This window comes from Coffea eugenioides, chromosome 8 (assembly GCF_003713205.1).
Source record: "Coffea eugenioides isolate CCC68of chromosome 8, Ceug_1.0, whole genome shotgun sequence".
NCBI classification, from domain to species: Eukaryota; Viridiplantae; Streptophyta; class Magnoliopsida; order Gentianales; family Rubiaceae; genus Coffea; species Coffea eugenioides.
The window spans coordinates 13,302,024-13,320,755 of NC_040042.1; the positions used below are offsets into that span (position 1 = coordinate 13,302,024).

Genomic DNA, 18,732 nt, shown 5'->3' on the forward strand with positions numbered 1-18,732 from the left:
GTTTTGACTGCCAATTAACGATCAAGTAACTAGAGTATACATGCAAAGCTATCTAATTTATCTAAAAGTAAATTTTATATATATTATCAGTGTATATACTATCATGATTGGATGGATAACACATGAACAAATTTCAAATTTCAAATTCAAATTTTACACATGTCATATATCCAATGGTGATAGTGTATGCACTGATAGTGTATAAAAATTAATCCTTTATCTAATTGGCCGATTTGTGCATAAGTGCATGAGGTACGTGTAGAGCTATATGTTTTACCGTTTAGATTGTTTTGGTAGGCATTTGTTTGATAAGTTTATAAGAGCACTTTTCTTTATAATTTATTGTGAGATAAAAAGGTAGCTGGAGAGTTTTTCAATAACACATATTAAAAAGTCCACCAAGCAAAAGTAAGGAAATGATTTTTAAGTCCCTCTAAAACTAACGGAATGTAGCTGAAAAGTTCAGGTCTAAATTGTTCTTTTTAGATCTTTTTTTTTTTTTTGGTCAAATTTCAACTTCAATATATAGGTGTTCTTTTTAAATCTGAAATAGCTTATAATGCAATATTTCAGGAGAATTTCAGGATACAGTGAAGTAGATTTTCTGACATGTTTTTTAGACAACCTGTTGCAATTCTATGCCAAAGCTTGAACGTTGAAGTCAACGAATATTGCTGGCACGAATTTACAAACTAGGTTTAATCAACTGTGGCATTTTGACCATTGTTTAATACAGAGATAATAAACCACAAATCAGCTTGTTAGCTTATCACCTGAGTTGCTAATGTTAGGTTACTCCTCTTTTTTCTTTTCTTTTTTTCTCTCTCTCTCCAAGAAAGATGAGCTTAATATGCAGCCATAAAAATGAAAAAAATCTCAGTCAAATGAAAGCTTAACCTGTTGGCTTATCTGATGATATATATGCAAAAGGTAGATCTTATTATCAAGCTTATTACTCTTGAAATCCTCAAGCAATAAGCTGGAATTAGGAGTAACCTAACATTTCTCTGGTGAACTTAATTTAGGTGATGCAATGCTGAAATGACACGATTACCTTCTGCAAATAAGGCAAACAAATTGACCAAATGAAAAGACATTACAATCTCCCAGGTTAATTCCCTGTTAAGGGGCCTCTGGCCCCTCCTCATAACCGAAAACAGACATGATAATGATGATATTGAAGATAAAAATCTGCAACAAAGGCTTCCTGCATCAAGAACTTGTATAAGAGAACTTTCGTAAAGCTTGATGAATAATATGGCTGGTACACTACGGAACAATCTAAATGACAGCTCTGTATATCCTGTGTAGATCAATCCACAATCTTTGGAATTGAGGTGGAAGGCCCTCTGAAAATGTTTCCTATCTGGTAAGGAATGAGAGGTTCTGATCGAGAAGTGTGAGGACTTGTGCCTATGGCTCCATGTTTTTCTCTATAGGATGCCCAAGTGACCACATAAAGCCCAGCTATAATCAAAAATCCTCCCAAAATGCTGCTTCCATTTTAAAAGATTGCACAATAGTGTCAGTACAAAGTCATTGTTTATGTTCTATCACATAAAATCAGGGTTTTCATTTCAATTTTAGTTATCAAAAAAGAGCTTGATGTTTAAAATGGAAGGACAAATGAAAAGAGTGGTTTTGAGAGCATAACCTTCCCAAATAAATAGGACTCCCAAGGAAAATTCTTGACAGGAATGCTGATGCAGCTGGCTGAAGCGGATTGTAGAGAGCAACCAAAGAAGGACCAAGAACTTTATTGGACCATGTCAAGAGTCCGTAGTTAATGGCAGATGCAACAACTCCCTGTAGGAGAGAAAATCGGGAGGGATCACGGATTTTACATCTTTCAATATTAGGTGAGATCAAAAACAGCTCAATTGGTCAAAATTTGCAAATCAATTCAAAGGTTCAGATTAGATCCACATCAGACATTCAGCTGCATAGGTACTCCAAATTTTTTTTTTTATTACTAATACAACAATAAGTACTCCAAATTCCAGAATCAGCTACCAAAAAAGAAAACAATCTTTATCAATCTTCAAGCACCACAAGACTGTCTCCAAGCCACTCTAAGATTGGTCAAAATCCACAAAACTAAAAGGCACAAAAAAAAAAAAGAAAAAGAAGAATGTTGCCAATGTCAAAATAACCTAATTCCAGCTCCAAAAAAGATAGCAGTATCACCAAATTTCAACATACTGACCCACAAGCCCAAAAAAAATAACAACATAATAATCCTTAAATTTGCATATGAATACCCAAATAATCAAACTAACAAAGTTATGTCCAACATCAACAAAGATTCTAACAAGAGAATTAAAAAGGGTTTCATAAAGTTAAAGGGGAAAGAGTGATTGGAGGAGACCAGTGGTTATATTGCAGCAGGCTGGGTGGAAATTGAGAGTAGAGGTGGGACTAGATTTGGTAAGATGGAGGAAGAGATAGAGGGGGAGGAGGGGTAGTTATGGAACAAAAGGAACTGAAAGATAAGAGGTACAGTAAAGGAAGAATTGGTAAGAGAATAAAGAAGACAATCACCATCGTGGGCAAGCAGAGAAGAACAGGATAAAGAAACGGTCCTTGTAAGAATTAAACCCTGAAAATCATTAATACTACCATTCACATCGTGTTTATATTTGTCCATTTTAGAGTGCTTATTGAACAGGTGATAAAACCTTCTTGATGTGCAATAAACAAGGCTTGTTCTCAATAAAAGGTTTTCTTTTTCTGGGCCCTTAATATCTGGACTACTTTTCAAATAAAGTCAATACAGTAATTTTATAATTCAAAGGAGCATTAAAGCTTCCATATATCCTTTCTAGTATGTATCACGAAATGCCATCAAGTCAAATGTAAAATTAATGTTTTGGGATCAGCAAGATTTCAAAAGCATAACCAAGTTACTGGAATATTCATAAATAGTACATTTTGCAAAACTACAGGGTGCAACACCTTTTGCCTGTAATATCATCCTCTCTGTGGCGGAAAATCAAGAGAACTGGAAAATGAAAGGTTTACTAAACACTGGTTTTTAACCAAACACAATTAATAAGGCAGGATCTAAAGTAAGCAGTAGAAGTGAAAAGATCTTATTTAGTCAGATCTTTTCAGTTCTCTAAATCCTTTTGTGCCAATGTAAGCCTTGAAAGTGCAAGAGCAGAAGACCATGAGAATACCCAAAATCACCCATAAATAGACTATTAAGATAAGAACAAGATCAATCCACAGCCAGAAGTTCCAAGGAAGAGTTAAAGAACAAGCAACATTTAATGGCCACAAGCAGAGAAACATAAAGCCAATTATAGTGTTTCGATGAACAGAAGGCTGTAATCCATACTCAAATAAAATGTAAAGTAACCAATAATAAGTAGAGTTTTATGAATCAGAAAGAAGCATCAGGCAGGCATAGTTAGTGATTAGATGGAACCGACCGACAAATTGTTACCCGCTGCACCAGGAAAATACTTCCTCCTCTGCCACTTTGGTTTCTAATCATATATTTTCTTTTTCAACTCTGCAGCTATTTAACTCTTCTTCCATTATTGTACTTCATGCTAGAAGTTCCATACATCCTCCCTGGACTCGCTTATTATTTTTCTAAGAAAAATAGGAATGTTACAGATACTGCAACATTGGAATTTGCAGACCACTCTCATCCACAAATTTTTCCAAGTCTATCGTTACCCTGTCTCCTTATCCCTATATTTTAGGTATTTCTACCCTTGATTTTCAGACACTCCCGCGAACAATTAAAATCTCAAGCAATACAAGCAATGATTGTGGTTGAAGGAGTTTCATATATGCCTGTAACTTTCAAAGTTACAGCATATGTGATGCCTACTAGAATCCCTCACCTAATATGTCTGATCACAGATCCAAATTACATTTCTTCAGACTTTATTGTCGCATTTTTACTGCATTCTACTCTAAATCCGAAAACCAATTTCCTATTGGTACAGTATCTTTGTATTCTACACAGATAATATGAAGTGCGGACCCATCTCTGGGGCAAAGAGCACTAGAGTACCTAGCTAATGAAAACTCCTAGAAAGAAATATCCTAGTGACACGGTTCGCACGAGTCCGTGCACCTGACCAGCCAAGACATGCACTATCCTAAGGATTATGCTGTGAAAAATTAGGACCAGAAGTAGAGGCACTACCTGATGCAACGCATAAGAGGAAAGCCATGGAGGCTACAACCAACATGTGGAACTTCTTTTGGGGCCTTAATATGTTTGTAGAAGTGTTTAGAGTCTTGTAAATAACCTCTGGAATGCTCTAGACATTGTAGTAGAGCCTAGAAGCTTTGTACATAAGAAACTTAAGGACTAGGATGGTGTGGAACGTTCTAGAGGTTCTCACTTGTGTAGTAAAGAGCCAGGGAACATTCAAGAGGATAGCGGAACGTTCTGGGGAGCAAGCTTGTGTACCTTAGAAGTATAAGAGTTTAAAGCAATCTTGAATCTTGAAGCTTGCCTATAAATCGAGCAAGACCTCCACATTTGTAACCATTGAATTAGTGAACCATTCAAGCAATCAAGAAGTAGCAAGCTCTTTTGAGCAAAAGCCTTTCTCTTTAGCTTTCCTTTCGTAGTCTCAACTTTACTTATGTTTTCTAGCGCTTCCATACAACCCACACTACTTGGGCGCACAAGGGGTTAAGGCTGAACTAGTGATCTTTGAGCTAGAAAGGCTGAAAAATTGCTAGTTCCGCACAAGTCGGTGAAGCTACGACAGTCGGCCCGTGACACTAGGAACCCTATAACTTGAGCTTCAGGAAATACACAAAATAGGATCCTCAAGCCTAAATCAAAACACTCTTTTTGGCAAAACAAGAAAAAAAAAAAACATCCCTAGGATGTAACTTTGTGCAATCACATTAGAACCCCATACCCCACCCAATCTACCAAATATTCTATTACCTGTTCCTAACAATTTACCCAAACAGCACGTTAGTAATCAAATTTGTTAAAAAGGGTGGCATCCCATGTCTACATCTTAACATATTATTGCCGGTCTGTCTCACCACTTGCACAGGTTTTGAAAAACCTGTTATGGAGAAAGCATTTAATCTCATTTTGAGGATCTTTTACTTGGCGCAGTAGGCACAAGCAGAGCTTTAAAATAAGTCTCATTCTAAAGCCGCCCTCCATTCAAGGCAAAAAATGAACACCCTCAGTGATATTGATAGAGAAGCTGAAATGCCTAAAATTTGTTGCATTACAATCTCCTTGATCCTTTGGTTGCAACTTGTAGCTATCATCTGCCTCCCATAAAAGAAAAATAAAACACACACACACAAACACAAAACAAAAGCAAAGACAAAGACAAAAGCAAAAATGAAAAACAAAAATAAAAACACAAAAAGAAAAATTGCATACACACACAGAGACTGTCCCACACGTGCCAATGTAGGTAAACCGCAACCAAGCTTATCATCCAATTGAACAGATTAGCCTATTAATTATGTTGACAATTACGTTTTTTATACAACAGGTAACAAAAGGATAGTGATTAAGCGTTCTCTGAGTATACCTGAATAGGAGCCTATGGAAGATTCTGAATTATTATTGTTAAGAGAATATAAGTATTCTTGTAGATAATAAATTAGTAAGGGTATTTTTGTAAATAATTTGTTAGGTTTGTACTCCTATAAATACTAGTTGGTCACTCATAATACGGTGACTAGATGTTTTCCTCCTAAAATACCTGTTCTCATGGTATTAGAGCAAAAGTCCTAGGGTTAGGGTTACACATCTAGCAAAAGTCTTATTCACGCGATATTGGTCATCGCGTCACGCGATATTGTTCATCAAATGTTCATGCATACTGTTCAAGCGACTGTTCAAAAGTACTGTTCACGCATACTGTTCATCGCGAATTTTGACTGCCTTTTTGTTTGAAGTGCTATTCGCTATGGTTGAAAGTTTTGCTAATGCGGTTACCACTGACCAAGTTGAATCAAGTTCTTCAGCACATGGGTCCCAGAAGACTTACTATATCCGAGGAAGATTATGTTAAATTCCTACAGTACCAAACTACAAATCACGCATCTCTTCCCTTTGCTTCTTTAGCACAACAAGGTAATGACTCATGGATTATTGACTCCGGGGCTACTGATCATATGTCAGGTACCTCTAAAAATTTTTCTAATTTTCAAGAGTCTACTTCCTTTCCTCATGTTACTTTAGCTGATAGATCTACCACTAAAGTTAAAGGACTAGACACTGTAGAAATTAACCCATCTCTTCCGCTGTCTTCTGTTCTTTACATACCCAATTTGCCCTTTAATCTAATGTCTGTTAGTAAGCTCACTAAATCTCTACAGTATTCATTTACTTTTTCTCCTGATTTTGTTGTCATTCAGAATTTGAAGACAAAGAGGACGATTGGTGGAGGGCATGAGCATAATGGTCTTTATTTTCTCAATTCCAATGGTCCGATTGCATGTCCTGCTACTGTTTCTCCTCTTGAAATTCACTGTCGTTTGGGTCATCCGTCTTTATAAAATTTGAAAAAGTTGGTTCTTACTTTGAGTCAGTTGTCTTCATTAAAATGTGAGTTTTGTTAGTTAGGAAAGCATGATCGTGTTTCTTTTGCTCCTAGATTCAATAAACGGGTTTCTGAACCCTTTTTGTTAGTTCATTCTGATATTTGGGATCCTACTCGAATCACTTCAAAATTAGGTTTTAAATATTTTGTAATCTTTGTTGATAATTTTTCCAGAGTTACATGGCTTTATTTAATGAAAAATCGTTCAGAACCATATTCCATTTTTTGTGCTTTTTTGTTACAGAAATAAAGAATCAATTTGGTGTGTCTGTACATATATTTCGCAGTGATAATGCGAAAGAATATTTTTTCACTCCTTTTAATACCTTTATGACTAAGTCCGATATTATTCATCAGTTCTCTTGTCCTCACACTCCACAACAGAATGGAGTTGCTGAAAGAAAAATTGGACATTTAATCGAGGTTGCTCGAACACTTTTGTTGCACATGAATGTGCCCAAACAATTTTGGAGTGATGCAGTTCTAACTGCATGTTATTTATAATTAATCGCATGCCATCTAATATTCTTGGAGGCCAATTACCTCACTCCACTCTTTTCCCTCATGAATTTGTGTTTAAATTACCCCCTCGTATTTTTGGATGTGTGTTTTGTTCATCAGCTTGCTCCCGGAGTGGATAAATTAGATACTCGTACTATTAAGTGTATTTTCTTAGGATACGCACGAACGCAAAAAGGGTATAGATGTTACAGTCCAATTTTAAATCGATTTTTTACTTATGTTGATGTTACTTTCTTTAAATCTACTCCATATTTTATGAAACATGGTATGCCTTGTGAGTTAGACCAGTGTCCCTCTTTTTTCTCTCTTGTTTTACCAGTCCCTTTCTCTTTATTACCTGAGTTATCTAATCCACCAGTTTCCATATCTCGATTATCTCGTCCTAATCTTCAAGTTTATTCCCGTCGTTCCATGGTTGAGAAAACTCCTGATATGCCACGCACTTCACCAAGTAATTTTCAATCTTCAAATCCAGGTATGACGCCCTCCTCTGGATCTTCCTATTACTTTACGCAAAGGTAAGAGGCATTGTACTTCTCATCCTATTTCTAATTTTGTTTCTTATTCTCGTCTCTCTATGTCATATTCTTCTTTTGTTGCTTCACTTGATTCTGTCTCCATTCCTAAGTTCATTACCCATGCTCTTAATCATCCTGATTGGAGATTAGTTATGCAAGAAGAGATGTCTACTTTGGAACAAAATGGTACTTGAGATCTTGTCCCTCTTCCCTCTGGTAAGTCCGTTGTTGGTTGTAAATGTGTACACTATAAAAGTGCAACCTAATGGTTCTATTGATCGATTGAAGGCTCGTCTGGTAGTTAAGAGATTTACTCAAGTGTATGGAATAGACTACTTAGAAACATTTTCTCCTATTGTAAAGATTACCTCGGTTCGTCTTCTTATCTCGTTGGCAGCAACTTATAATTGGCCATTGCATCAGTTGGATGTGAAAAATGCATTTCTACATGGAGATTTGGAAGAAGAGGAATATATGGAACAACCTCCTGGTTTTGTTGTTCAGGGGGAGAATTCGCGATTGATTTATCGTCTGAAAAAATCCTTATATGAATTGAAACAGTCTCCTAGGGTTTCGTTTGGCCGGTTTAGTATTGTTGTCATGGAGGTCGGTCTGACAAGATGTGGAGTAGATCATTCTGTATTTTATCGACATTCTAATGCTGGTAAGATTTTATTAGTTGTTTATGTAGATGATGTTGTGATTACAGGAGCTGATGTTGTGGGGATCCAGAAACTTAAATCCAATTTGCAGGCAAACTTTCAGACAAAGGATTTAGGTCATTTACAGTATTTTCTGAATATTGAGATAGCTCGATCTAAAGATGGAATTTATTTATGTCAAAGGAAATATGTACTCGATATGCTGAGTGAAGTTGGGATATTAGGTTGCCGACCTGTGGATACTCCTATAGATCCTAATGTGAAATTAGTAGGAGATCAAGGAGCATTACTAGATAATCCTAGACAATATCGAATACTTGTGGGCAAATTAAATTATCTCACTGTAACGAGACCTGACATTTCGTTTGCAGTGAGTGTCGTGAGTCAATTTCTTGAGACCCCTCGTACTAGTCATTGGGATGCTGTTATACGGATTCTTAGGATCTTAAGAGTGCTCCTGAAAAAGGATTGCTGTATTAAAATCATAGACACACTGATATTAAAGGATATAGTGATGCAGATTGGGCTGGTTCTACCTCAAATCGAAGATCGACCACAGAATATTGTGTGTTTGTTGGTGATAATTTAGTGTCGTGGAAGAGTAAGAAGCAAACAGTTGTCTTCAGATCAAGTGCAGAATTTGAATACCGCACTATGGCTCACACTGTGTGTGAGTTGGTTTGGTTGAAGAGCATGTTACTTGAACTTGGGTTTGAGCATAAACAGCCTATGAATTTAGTGCGTGATAATCAGGCGACTGTTTATATTGCGTCTAATCCAGTATTTTATGAAAGGACAAAACATATTGAAGTTGATTATCATTTCATTCGAAAGAAATTGCTTGATAGAATCATCAAGATATCTCATGTACCGTCTGTAGATCAACTGGCTGATTTGTTTACCAAGAGTTTAGGGGGGTTCTAGGGTGAAATACATTTGTAACAAGTTGGGTGCTTATGATATATATGCTCCAACTCGAGGGGGAGTATTAAGAGAATATAAGAATTCTTGTAGATAATAAATTAGTAAGGGTATTTTTGTAAATAGTTTATTAGGTTTGTACTCCTATAAATACTAGTTAGTCACTCATAATACGGTGACTAGATGTTTTCCTCCTAAAATACCTGTTCTCAATTATTGGTTCATCCAAAATGTTACGACAACCTATGACCATCAACATTCCTCGGAATAATAGATAAAATAAATATTATGAAAAGAAACTTACTGCATAGCATACTGCAAAAATCTCAGACTGCGTCAAATGCCAATCCGTTGATTCACTTGTTGTAAAGAATGCTGTTACAACCATGAAGAAAGCACCAAATGCATAGGAAAATGCCGTAACTGAAATGCTTGCAGGATATCTTGCCAAAACTGGAGCCTGCAAAGTATCCGAAAAGGTTTTCCAAATGAGAAAGAAAAACAAGAAACGCAGTCAGATAGTTCAAGATTTCAGAAATTTATCAGCCTTGATGGGAAAATTCTTAAGTATTACATAGAATCCTACCAAATAGTAAGGTGATGAGATTTAGGCCTCAAAGCATATCATTCTATCACATGCAAGGCCAACTTGCCTACTAGATATCCTTCCATAGTCTCTCATATTGCACCAATTTACTTCTGATGGTCAAGCAACTTACAGAAGTGGCACCATATGCTACTTTTCCTAACTTTCTCACTTCTCTTAGTGCAGAAATCTGCATTTGGGCCCAATGAAAACATGCAAACTTGTTCAAAAGTTCAGATTAAACTATACATAAGATAACTTACCCAAAGAAAACCACAAGAATGTATTCCCAAGTGAACCCTAAATCTCGCCAAAGTATTTCTGTTATAGACTCCATCCCAAATGCATGTGTGTATAAACTGAAAGACTAATTATCAGTAGCAATTCTTGTACAACAGGAATGTAGTCCTGTAGTTTAGACTGCTTTAGCACATCTCCATTCACCTGCAATAGGTTATGCACAAATTACCTACACTAGCACTATCTAAACCATTGTAGTTTCTTATATTTCAAATTTCCTTTTCTACGCTTCTGGATTTATTTTCATCCGTTTGGTGAATGTGAACCAAGAACCAAGTCATTTTCCACTACAGGTCAGTATCAGCCCTACAAAAGGCAGAAGGATATTCTTTGGACAGTGTCCATTTTTGTAGACATGTCCTGAACCATGCTAATTTATCCACCACCCCCCCCCCCCCCCCAAAAAAAAAAAACTAAAAAAGAAAGTATCCTTTAAATGTCAAGAACAAGTAAATTCAAAACCATCGTCTCAAAAAGAGATAATAATCAAGTACCTGAATGGCCAGGAAAGCTGCCATGCACATACAATTTCCAATCAAGCACAGAACACCCAAATGCCAGTGGTCAATCCCATAGTCCAAAAAACTGGACATCAGCCAACCAACAGGCTCTGGTTGGCCTTTGGCACTAATTTCATTTTGTACTGTAAACTCTGATTCCTTAGATCCAAAAACAACAGGGCCACGGAACATAGCCATTACAATGGCACCAGAAACACAAACAATAGTGCCACCAACCTTAGCTTGACCTTCAGTTCTAAGCAAATTCACCGTTTCTGTACTGCACAAACAACATGAAGATGAGACAAAGATACAGAAACTAGTATAAACAAGGGAATAGATCTTGCATCAACACAGACACAAGTACACTCAAAACATTAAGATCAGATTGTGAATAGACAAGACGGACCCCATCATGACAGCTAATATAAATGTGAAGACTGGAATAGCAGGCTGGATAGCTGCTGCATATGTTGGATTAGTGTATCCAAGGCCAATAAGAAACAAAAGTTGATTCCCAAAAATCCTGTAAAAATTGAAAGACTATTAAACATTGGCCACATTGGCCTATAGGGACCAAGAAATGAAAAATAAAATAAATAAATAGCAACAAGGTCAAAACATTAAACTTACCCGGTCAATCCAAGGAAAAAGAATGACAGTAGTAAACGTTTGTTCAAAGGAGGTCTAACTCTTCTGCAATTAAATTACCAATGGAAAATCAATCTCATGACACAGCACTGTAATAAGTTACAAATAAAAAGAACCGTTGTTTGGAGAGAATAATGCACCACGATGAATAAAATCAAAACTTGGAAGTGCACAACTAATTAAAAAGAGAATTAAAGCTCTTTTTCTGCCAATACTGCATAATATGCCAGCCAAACTAATGAAACAGTAGTGCATGGCTTCAGGTTTTCACCGAAACAACAAGTGCAATAACCAATATAGAAAAAATCCACTAGAGAGCATATAAATAAAACCTCATATCTCAGTTGAAGACACTTCCGTATAACTCTTGAACTCCAGGTCTCAGAAGCTATACAAACAAGGGACTAGAGGACATGTTAAGCAATTCAGCTCAGAAATAATAGCATAACCATATAATTAAACTAAATTTCTGAACTACAAAAAGACTATGTCAAAGGTCTCTTAATAGATTTTCTTGACAACTCTCACCAGTTCTGACAACTAACACTGGAGGATCAATATCTAAACATAGCTGATAACAGACAGCCAATCTTTCTAATTAAGATGCTCATGCTTATGTCCATACAATCTGAAGAGTTCATTGTTACAAGACACTCAACAGGGACATACAACAGAAAGACTACAGAAAAGAAATTTTTTTTCCCTCTCTTTTGTTGGAATTTTATTTGCTCTCACAGCATAATAGCTTTCTTTTGCCCCCAACCCTCTTTAAAAAGGTAGACTTCCATTCATAAACAAGTTCTTGTTTTTTCCTTCCAAAATCATCCTCTTCAAGTCCTTGAGTTGACAGGGAACAACCTTTAAGTTTGCCCATTAGTAATGATATGAAGTTATCAATCTTCACATGAACTGACATTCTCAGCAGTCAGAGAGCTTATGTTTCATCCTACTGATCTATTTTAACCTACAATAAAAATCGCACTTGACCGAATATAACTATTTATCATGATCCTTCACCATAAGGTTTTCCAACCGCATCTTTATTAGTTATCTGTAGCCGTTTTATATCTCACCTCTTCTAATAATTCCTCAAATCCACGTCTTATCTACCAATCCACCGTATTTTATCTAACCATTTCCAGATACTGTTTGTCTTATATGTCCTTATGCATGTTCTTGTTGTCGATCCGTCCATAGAATTCCATACCTAGTTTTCGACACTCCCAAGTTCTTTTATATATCTCTGTTAAATCTATAAATATCTATCCTTGACTACAAAAAAGCCTCTCTTTACACCTATCTTTGTACTAATCATCCAAGAATTTTCTCCTCCCTAAATCATATACCTCCAATCCAAATATAAACCAGTAGAAAAATAAATTACATCTCGCATAATTTCAAGAAACAGAAAGCAAAAGCAAACAATTGAAAATACAGGAAAAAGGGACTGACTTTTCACGAACATAGGCGACTGGGGCGAGTATACAGAGACCAAGAAGGTCTCTAAACACACAGAAAACGATCTGATTGATTCCCACATTAAGAGCTACTTTAGTAATCACATGGTACCCTCCATTGAAGACCTGAACCAAAGCCAATGCCAGATGGGCTCTCCAAGCTTCATTGTTGTTAGCGTTATTAATAGGACCAGCACTAACTCCTGGTAATACTGCTGCCATCTTCAACACCATATAAACCCTCCTCCGCTCTTCCCTCTACTGTTAACACATGAAAAAGAATTATCCACTGATTAATCGGAAATTTTGAAAAAAGGGATGGTTGGTGGTAGCAAATGAGAGGATGGGCGGCCCTTGGACTGGAGTTTAAGTCGGCAAAACAGAGGATTTGTGGAAGGTGGGATTGCTGTCTCTTTGTGTGTGTACTGCGTGTACAGTTTGTGATCTCTGATGGGATTTTGGTTTTAGGAGACTTTGTTAACGTTGTTTTCACGATGTCTTGTGGGGTTTGAAGGTGAGGTATAGGGAGCATTTCGGTCACAAAATGCTTACAAGTGAAGACAAGTGTCACGTTTTGCCAAAGGAAAGAATGTACAGAAAATGCGGCACTGAGTATCTATTTTCAAGTGTAATGAATCATGTGATTATGCAGATTTATTACACAGGTAATGTAAGTTGATGATCATATTGGGGCAATTAGAAGATGGGAAAATTTTGGGGTTTTGGAGAAAATATTAGGTGCAGTAATTACACTGGATTTAATTTATATTTCCTACTCATTATTACAAGTATTTACAAATTAAATTTTCCATTATACAGTGAATCTTTTTTTCATATGATTGGTTTGTTGCATTAAAAAAAATAATCATTAGGTGACGCAGGTATATTGTACTGTCAATTTCTTTCACAAGTGACTTGTTGCATGAGAAAGTATGGAGTAAATGATGCACCTAATCTTAGTTTGTAAGAGAATATCACAGTGGAATGGTTACTCCAAATTTAATCACATCATTTACTTATTCACTTGCATCGAGAGTTAGAGAATACATCGAGTTTATAATGATGAATCATAGATAAAACACAAAAAAAAGAGTTGAGAAATAGTTTGATGCCTTGTTTCATTTTAATTTATTTTTGTTGAGTCGAAGGATTTAAAGCACTAATTCAAATGTAAGGATTTGAATTAGTCTATCATAATGAAAATATGTGATAAGACAACAGTTTTTAAAAATTTATCTTGAAAATAGGAAGGTTGGGAATGAGGTAACGAGGAGATAGACCAATTGGCTGAAGAAACAGAAAAATTGGCAAGGAAAAATAAGGAAAGGAAGATAGAAATTAATCTGTGCAAGGTGTCACGTAGTTACGTAGGACCGAGAAACTAAAGTTGGATAAGAATCAGGAGAACGTTTTATTATATAGTAATAAGATATGATATGATGATACGGCAACGAGAGGAAGTAGTTCATGAGCAATGTATTTCAATGGTCCTGAGCTTTGAAGGTGTACAGTAATTGTTTATTACAATTTTATAAAAAATAAAAATCTTTAAGATAAGATTAATTGTTTTTGAAAGTTATTTTGATAGCAAAGAGATAATCCTTAAATATATAATAGTTGCAGCTGTTTCTTTAGGAGATCCTTTGGAAGGCCAGCCTGTCTCGGTCACCATCATTTTAATGGTTCTGAAATTGAGAGCCATCAAAGCGAAGTAAATAGCATCAATCTTTGGGCATCAAACATATTTGTGTAAACCAAACCAGTATTTGGGTCGGTTACTTCGGACGATGACTCAAATAGAGCATAGTCCAGGGAAACGTTGCTAGAGGAATCCCTGTAGGCATAGCAAGGGTATGTATCAACCATGAAAGGTGACTGATTCTCAGCAAGAAATTCCAGCAAGGGTCAAAGAAAGATTGCATGGCTACCATTGAAAGCCCCTGCTGAAGGTGGATATGACTGGGACAAAACACCCAAAGAATGAGTAGTGGAAACTTTGATTTTCTTGTGAAGACCAGCCTTTCTCAGAGCAATGAAAACATTCTGCATAGCAGGTACTACCATCGCAGAGACATTATTGGGAACCTCAGTGACTTCAGTACCAACTGTTATGTGTGTGATCATTGTGGCTGGATAATATGGAAGAATGTTGTTTCTTAACCAAGTATCAGCATTAGATTGAAATTGTGAGAATGGCAACAAGTTCCACTATTTGTAAAGGCCTTCAGAACTTGGATGTTAAGAGTCATAAATCCTCACATACTCAATGAAATCAATTGTACAGCTTTATCTGGTGTGGGAAGATCATCAGCATTTCTTCCATAGCAAACTCCAATTTTGCTCCGTTGGCACACTCCTGTCAAATTTTGTTTGTGAAGTCTCAGTAGAAAAAGAAAAATAACATTTAATCTGACTTACTTCTTGAATACTGGAACAGACAAAGAAAGAAAAAGTAAAAAAAGGAGTCCACAATCATTCATGTGCTTTCCAAACATCTTAACAATCAGAAATTTGCATCAGCATCAGAGCATGTGCTTTGAAGCCAAGCTCCAGTAAACTGCTTTAAGACCCAGTGCTATTGAGGTAGTGACTGTGATCTACTGACAAATGCATGGACTAATACAAGACATTGCGTACACCAATATCCAAGAATCATTGTTTGCATCTGAATAGTCTCTTACACTGCATTTGTTCGAAGGTGAACATTAATTTCCCCCATCATCTAGGTACATCAACTACTCTTAAGTGCAGAATTCAGGAATTCAGCTGGTACCACACACAAAAGGACTATTAAGGCAATAAAATAACACCAAAAGAAACAATAGCAGTGTTTTATATTGCTCGTCATAGAAAATAAACCACATAAAACCCTGCAGACAAATTAGCAAAGACATCGTATGATACCTTCGAAAGTACAAGAAAACACTTCCTACAGATGTAAAGATAAACCACATAAAACCCTGCAGACAAATTAGACATGTCCAGGTTTTGAATGATTAATTTTCTTAGATGCTCACACTTCAAATGCTGTGCATTAAATAATGTCATCGTCTCTTCAAATTCAAATAAAGTTCAACCAACACGGAATGGAGACCAACATAAACAAGCCAAAAGAAATTTAAAAAATAGTTGTGCTTTGTGAAAGTAAAAAAGCTCAAGCCTGGCTTATTTGATGAAGATAAGCAAATACAGTCATGAAAAGCAAGAAAAGCTGAAACTGAAATTTAAAATCCCAAGGCTGAAAAAGATCTGATGAAAATTTTGATAGCAGAAACTTTCATAGTTAAACAAAACCATCAATTGAATGATGAGTGGCACTATCGGCATGACTGGAAAGCAAAAACAATCAAAAGTGCTTTAAGCAACACTGGAACAACATAAACTGAGAAACACAGTTTTTGGACATTATAACTCCAAGACTCCAATTAGCACAATCTAATCTGCCTTCAGGAACCAAAAACCAAAAAAGGTACCAACTACCTTTTAGCAGTTTGATTTTCATCTTATGAACATTGGATTATGTGATAGCTGCATACTGTCAATTAGATTTCTTGAAGATAATGAAACGTAATTTAATAAGCTAATCCCTCTTTTTCCCTTATATTCTTACCTTCATTCCCAATGGAGAAACAAAAGAAGTAACGCAATTCTACCAATCAGACAATCAGCAAAACAAATCCAAAGAAGCAAAAAAGAAGCAAAGTTCTTTTTTGTCATTTTGAGCTCAGGTTAAAACCAATTAAGATGAAAGGACACATGAGAGAAGACTTAAGGTTTTAGCATAATTTAACACATTAGATTAGGTGTATTTGAGTACATTAACTTATTAGTGAACATCATCTTCCGGTCCATAAAATGGAAAGGTCAATGGAAATGAAGGGATCAGTACTTTCCTTTTAAAACAAGCAAAATATTTGTTTTAGAGCATCGCAGAGCAGGTGTTTTGATTCCATTTGCAAAAGAAATTTGCAGGCAATCAAACAACAGTGTTAGATAGATAGATAGATAGGGAGGGAGGGAGAATTTAGGGATGTCAAACTTAAAAATTGAAAATAGGCTTAGAACAAACTTCAGAAACTATTACCCTACTAATACTTATTCTTTTCAGCTAAAAATTGAATCAAAATCATTAAATACATCACAGCTGAACTGTGTATCTTGAATGATGACCAAAAAACTAAAGAAAGATAACTACGCATACACAGAGAGAGCCATTGGCATCTATGTAGACCAAATTGTAGGTTCTGGCAAGAAGGGAGGACATATCTGATATTATTGAGTACATATTACTCTTATACCTGTCTATTTCTCCAACCTTTTAATCTTCGCATATAAAAAATTTCAAAACGTATTGTCTATACTACTACTCTGCAAACGAAGAGAAACACAAGCTTGTCAACTATAAACTGCAAAGGCTTTAAAAGAATTGAATAAAATTCTACCACCAGCAAAATTTAACATAAACTGAACAAAGGGGTCATAAAGAAAACAGAAACTCACATACCACTGGATTAATCAGATTTAGTTTAAAACAGAAAACAAATATTTCCAACTAACTAATATTCACAACAAGTGAATACTGTCAAAGGTCAGGATTAGGCATGCCAAAAAAAATTGCAAGTCTTTTCTGATTGGAAAGGAAGACATACATGCGGTCAAACAACCACCCAGCTCATTTGCCTGTTAGCAGCCTGTTTCAGCTTAGCAAGGACCAATTCTTCAAATTTGCTATGATCGGCAGGTTCTGGTTGTGGAGGAGGAGGAGGAGGGGAGGAATCCAGTGGCTGAACCAACAAAGGATTTGACACATCACCGAGCACACTCCAACAGGCAGCAACAGCTGAATCCTTGTACGCCATCACTACTAGAGCTGAACAACCCCCATTCCCATTTTTCTTCTTCTTGCTGACCAAAACCTCCTCAACTTCCCCAAATTTCTCAAACAACATCCGCAACCTATCCGCCGTGTAAGCACCATAAGAATTAGGGTTACAGCTATTCTCCCAAGACACTCTCAGTACCCTAGCCCTATACAAAGCGAGCGTTTTTGAGTGGCCGCCATCATCTTCACGGAATTTCGCCAATCTCACCTTTCAGGTTTGCTCAGCAATCCTACTCTCCTCCGCCGCTCCGAACAAATTTACCTCATCAGAACAACAGGGCGCTCTCGGACCTGCAAATCAGCCATCATCTTCGATGGCGGCTTGGGATCGTTCTTCACATTCTCCGCAATCGTGAGCGCCTCCCGAGGCCCAGCGCTCAACAGAGAGTGTCGAAAACGGCGCCGGGCAGCCTCGCACATCCTTAGGAGAACCAAATAAGATCTTGAGTTTCTGAAAATCTGAACGCGACGGGCCCGCGGATCGATCATCGGGTCGTTTGTCGGGATGAGAAGCCAAGGCCTTGGAGCTTGTACGCCTTCTTTGATCTGCTTTTCTCCGGACGAATCTAGTTCCGGCTTCTCCGTCGGAAGCCCTAATACCAAAGATAGTGGTCTACGAAACTCGCTTTGCTGCTGCGCCGAATGCAGTTTGAATTGAATAATAGCGCTAATAGCTCTCCACAGATATAATTACCCTCTCAAACATGCTTAATAGCTGATTTAATCAGCCCCATCCTTTAGGAAGTGGAATTCCTTATCTCAAGGTTTCAATGTATTTTCAATCGGCAAAAAAAACGACCTTTTTGTTTGGACAACGATAGGTGCAGTGTAAACTGATCAGCCACATTTAAAGGGCACTGTAGAAACAAACGCATTTAAAGCGCGTCTGGACCCATGTGGTTAAGCATTTTATTGTACTTTTTCTCTTTCATAATTTACCCCTCCAGATTGTCAAATTTACCCAAAAGTTAGCTGCCAAAAGTGCTTGTTTATATATGTATAGATATTATATATATCCTTACTAGTTTAAGGGGGGGTGGCTAGTGCCTGATGCGACAGCCCGTGCCCCATTGGAATAATTTCTTTTTTTTTTTTTTCGGAAACGATAGATGCATTTTATAACAATCAAGACTTTACAATATTTGAGCAACGGCTCAACTACCTATACAAAGTGTA

The 18,732-nt window shown here is 36.7% G+C and overlaps 1 protein-coding gene and 1 pseudogene across 1 annotated transcript; both read right to left on the bottom strand.

Moving 5' to 3' along the window:
- Positions 1-1,050: 1,050 nt before the first annotated feature.
- LOC113779290 (WAT1-related protein At4g19185-like) lies at positions 1,051-13,136 on the bottom strand. The gene is made up of 7 exons (XM_027324838.1): positions 12,670-13,136; positions 11,200-11,262; positions 10,976-11,092; positions 10,561-10,846; positions 9,485-9,640; positions 1,655-1,806; positions 1,051-1,493 (listed from the first exon to the last, which is right to left on the bottom strand). The coding sequence occupies exons 1-7, from the start codon at positions 12,906-12,908 to the stop codon at positions 1,313-1,315; spliced, it is 1,194 nt and encodes a 397-aa protein (XP_027180639.1). The 5' UTR covers positions 12,909-13,136; the 3' UTR covers positions 1,051-1,312.
- Positions 13,137-14,186: 1,050 nt separating this feature from the next.
- On the bottom strand, positions 14,187-17,976 carry LOC113780296 (annotated as a pseudogene).
- Positions 17,977-18,732: the final 756 nt, after the last annotated feature.

Coding starts and splice junctions, on each gene's coding strand:
- LOC113779290 (XM_027324838.1), bottom strand. CDS start 12,908: ATGGTGTTGAAGATGGCAGCAGTATTACCAGGAGTTAGTGCTGGTCCT. Junction 10,847..10,975: donor ATATTAGCTGTCATGATGGG/GTCCGTCTTGTC, acceptor TTGTTTGTGCAG/TACAGAAACGGTGAATTTGC. Junction 1,807..9,484: donor TTTTTGCAGTATGCTATGCA/GTAAGTTTCTTT, acceptor TCTCTCCTACAG/GGAGTTGTTGCATCTGCCAT.